Genomic DNA, 4,876 nt, shown 5'->3' on the forward strand with positions numbered 1-4,876 from the left:
TAAATGTGTTTAAAAAGCTTTAAATGGGACGCATAGCAATTATATTTGTACCAAGTTGGGCATGATTAATATATATGCTCTAGCTTGAGGGAGAGTGTTATGAATAGTTAAAATAAACGTATTAGGATTAGGATTTATTTTAGTATTATAATAACAAGCTTGACCTAGTAAGGTTACATATATATCCTTATAAATATAAGAGTCTCTACATATTATAGATTATCCAATTCTATTGCACTAATCTGTCTCTCTCTCTATGCTCTTTCTCTCTTAATCTCTACAGGGTGATATTATCCTCTTTTGCTAGAGCGAGATTCATTTCGCTTGAGTGAGAGTGCCCGAGAGTGTCTGACCCATAAACTCTGTCTCGTTTGAGTAAGAAACCCTACACTAAAATTTCTATTTTGTAAAAATTTAAACAATAAAAATGAGAGTGTTACATAATCTAAGGCTTTAGTTGTTTTTGGGCTTTTAAGGCCCTGTGTAATATATTTTTTAAAAATAAATAAACATGTAAAACACTAGCATTGTAAATTCTTATTATTGAATTTAAGTTCCCTTTTGTCCTCAACAAAATGGAGTGAATAACTATAGATAATATATATACATTTTAAATATTAATACAACTCATGCAAATTATCTATCATATATCAAAGGAGATGATATTTTTTTATATAAAATAAAAAAAATTATATAAAAATGAGAAAGACAAACTTTAATTATTAAATTTTATTAAAAATAATTAATATTAAAATATATAAATAATTTTTTTTAATGATTATCTATTTTTAAAATAATTATATAATTTTAAAAAATTTTAATCTTATTATTATCATATAATTATAGAATTTAAATTTAGCCTTGATACTCTCAAATAAAATATTTTCTTACTAAATACGTTATATATCTCTTATTTTTATAATATAATATAATATAATATAATAATAAGGTCAATAATAGTGTATGATATTTAACATTTAAACATGCAAATAAAATTATTTTAAAATATATTATTGTTTATTATAATTTTTATTTTATAATTTGAATATTTATAGATAATTATCTTATATTTACTTATTAATCTTTGATTTTGACATTTTTATCTATTATATTAATAAAAGTTCAAATATTTTAAAATTCACCTTATAACTCAAATTTAAGATTATAATTTAAATTAAAACAATTTAGTACCAATTGATCTATGTATTTAGTGGAATAATTTTTTTAGTTTGTTCTTATCTAATAAAAATAAATTTTTTATTAATAAATAAATTAATGCATATATTTTATTTTTAAATTTTATTTTAATTTAAAATATTTTTATCACATAAAATTCATTAATTAATTAAAAAAATTTCAAAATACTTTTAATGCATTTTAAAGATATACAATAAAAATTTGTAGGAAATTTTTCTGTTACAAAATTTAATATATTAATATTACGTATCTTTGAGTGAATACTAAAATAAAACTGTATTTTTAAAAGTGAACAACTGAAAATCACGGATAGATGGGTAACTAAGTAAATTTTCATAATCTTTTTATCTAGAAAATCCTGAATGACAGAGTCAAATATATTACTTAAAATGTAAAAGCCTGCAACCAATAAGATAATGCCACGCAACGTTACGCAGAAAGCGCAGTTCCTATGGGCACACAAAACAACCTTCTAGTAGCGCTATAAATATAGCAACGACTACACTCTCTACAAAACTTTCATCGCTAATACAAAACTAGGATTAGGGATTTTGGATTGTCGAGCCATGGCGTCGACGAAGAAGATCACGTTGAAGAGTTCTGACGGTGAGGCCTTCGAGGTCGAGGAAGCGGTGGCGTTGGAGTCGCAGACGATAAAACACATGATCGAAGACGATTGCGCCGATAGCCACATCCCTCTACCCAACGTCACCAGCAAAATCCTCGCGAAGGTTATCGAGTACTGCAAGAAGCACGTTGAAGCCAATAATTCTGATGAGAAACCCTCCGAAGAGGATCTCAAGGCCTGGGACGCTGATTTTGTCAAGGTCGATCAGGCCACGCTCTTCGATCTCATTCTGGTGAGTTGTTTTTCTCTTTTTTGTGTTTCTTCTTTTATTATTTGGCCGTTGAATTGTTTTGTTCTTTTATGTTTTGGTTTTCGGATTGGGGGTTAGGGTTTTTGAGATTGGGGATTTGGTGTCGGTGGGTTCTTTGATTTATTTTTTGTGAGATTTGGGTTTTGATTTGATTGTTTGAAAATTGGGTTTCGATTTACTGAGCACAATGGATTGGGTTTCGTCTTGCGAGAGGAATTCTTGATTTCAAACAAGGTTTTAAGTAACTGTCGCGGTTGGCTGGACATTATGAAAATTGTGGATAAACTACAATTGAAGTCGCAATCGGGGATTTGGAGACTCCCGAAACCTTGATGTTGCGTTCAAACTCTTGAATCTGGCCAGTACTGACCCAACCAGAGATACAGCATGGTGCATTTTAAATAAGAACAGGACGTGACACAATTAGTACATGTTATGTTAAAAAAAGTTAATATATTTCAATCACAGAATAAAGTATCTCAAACATACAAACTCAAAGCTTATCTTGCTTATTCATCATAACATATTAGACATATCCGTGTTGGAGACATCCAACACGTCTGACACCGATATGGCAAACTCCTTACCAAGGTCACCGCATTTCTATTTAAAACGCCGGCGGGAACTGGGTTTATATTCTCTCCCACTCTTGCGGGAACTGGGTGACTGAAGTTGGACCTTCGAGTAAATTCCCTTATATTTTCTTAAGCAAACGGAACTCATGCAAATTTTAAACACTTTTTGTTTAAGTGAAATGAAACTCGTCCTCTGGTTTCTGCTACAAACCTGAGAGAATCCGGCGTTTTTGTCAGATTTTATGATAGGATTGAAATTGATTCTGAACACGAGATTTCTGTTTCTTTTGATATAATCGTTTGCTGGATAAGATAATCTTCTGCAGTGAGCATTGGACGTATTGTTTTATTAATTTACAAGTGCCTTGTGAATTTAAGAATATGTATACTCGTGTTCAGGCAAATTCAAGTGTAAGGAATCCATTGTTGATTATGGATCTGTGTTTATATTGTCTATATTTCATGAAAACCACATTATTTAAATGCTTGATGCCTTTCTGTTCCTTATTCCTCCCTGTTCATTGGATTTCCACTAATATGCCTGATATGGAAGTAGCATTAAAATTGCCCATGATGACAACTGTTTTGGTTGTAGTGGTCTCTGCCAGTTTGCATCGAATGGTGTAATAGTATTCCATTTTCATGCCTGTTTTGCAATATGTATTAATTATCTTAAAATTGCTGTGGTGTGTATCTGCAAATTTAAATCTCTTGTTTACTGTGTATAATGATAAGGCTGTGACATTGCTATGTATTGTGAAAATTTCCTTTTCAGGCTGCAAACTACTTGAACATCAAGACCCTTTTGGACCTTACTTGCCAGACTGTGGCAGACATGATCAAAGGGAAGACTCCAGAGGAAATACGCAAGACATTTAATATTAAGAATGACTTCACCCCTGAGGAAGAGGATGAAGTTCGTCGGGAAAACCAATGGGCTTTTGAATGAGTAGCTTTTGAAATCTCAATGAAATATATGTCATGTGCCTAATCTATAGTTGCTAGTCATGTTTCTGACTCTTTATGTTTGACTATGTTCGTGTATCAGACTTATCTTTTCCGTATTGAACATGTGAGCAATGGTGAAATTGTAAGTAAATAGTTGAATATGGTTGTGGGGCGTAATGGCGGAGGCTGGTATGCGGTTTATTGTTAATTCATTGTCATTTCTCTGTTACTCATAATTTTTCTCTACATGGTAGTGCCTGTTCTTTTTGAACTCGTATCCTTTTTGCCTGTCTCTGTTCTCTTTGGAAACGATTTGGCAATTAACATATTTCCGTCAATAATACGAGTGTGGCTCAAGTTTGATCTGTATGGATTATTGCATCAGGTAACACTAATAAGCTGCTAGTACAAGTTAAAATAATTATAGAAGGAAATAAAATTATGTATCGAGGAATTTTACGAAGTCATAAATTTTAAACTAAAAAATGCCAAAATTATTCAAAAAAGAGGTGAGTTTTTACCCGAAAGAAAGTTGAATTATTGTATTTCAAAGTATAAGAAATTATTGGAAGTGATTATTAATGGTTATCACCAGAACAAAACATGAGACAAGGATCGAAAATAACAAAAAGTGACTTTTACAAGATTAAAGATAACAAAAAGGTTATAGTAGAGTAAAATACATTATAAGGGCAAAACACGACGACAATAAAAAAGTGATAGTTATATAAGATCAAAGACAATAAAAAAGTAAAGTGACAATTATGTAACGTGTAGAATACAACACGTGACAATTATGATATAAGATCAAAGAATATAAAAAAGTAATGTGACAATTATGTAACGTGTAGAGCATATTACATGACAATTATGTCACTTGTAGATTGAAGATGACAAAAAAGTGATAATTATGTAATTGAAGATGCACACGTAATAAGAATTCATTAGAAGTGATTATTAATAGTTATCAGCTGTGGTAGAACAAAACACATGACAAGAATACAAAATAACAAAAAAATGACAGTTACAAGATAAAAGACGATGAAAAAGTGACATTTACAAGATTTAAGATGACAAAAAATTAAAGTGACAACAAAAAGTAAGGTGATAGTTATACAACATGTAAAGCATAACATGTGATAAGGATTGAAGATGACAAAAAAGTGAGTGACAAGATCAAAGATGTCAAAATAGTGATAGTTATGCAGAATAAGAAAGGTAAGAAAGATGTGAAAGATGTGCAAAGCATCTTCGGTTGCACAGTAAAACACATGATCA

General features: G+C 30.6%; 1 protein-coding gene across 1 annotated transcript; it reads left to right on the top strand.

Annotated features, from left to right (window-relative positions):
* The first annotated feature begins 1,715 nt into the window (after positions 1–1,715).
* Positions 1,716–4,333, top strand: LOC113857956 (SKP1-like protein 1A). Its single transcript, XM_027490309.1, has 2 exons — positions 1,716–2,057; positions 3,426–4,333. The coding sequence occupies exons 1-2, from the start codon at positions 1,764–1,766 to the stop codon at positions 3,597–3,599; spliced, it is 468 nt and encodes a 155-aa protein (XP_027346110.1). The 5' UTR covers positions 1,716–1,763; the 3' UTR covers positions 3,600–4,333.
* Positions 4,334–4,876: the final 543 nt, after the last annotated feature.

The sequence above is a fragment of the Abrus precatorius genome, unplaced genomic scaffold, assembly GCF_003935025.1.
Source record: "Abrus precatorius isolate BTA unplaced genomic scaffold, Abrus_2018 Scaffold2, whole genome shotgun sequence".
NCBI classification, from domain to species: Eukaryota; Viridiplantae; Streptophyta; class Magnoliopsida; order Fabales; family Fabaceae; genus Abrus; species Abrus precatorius.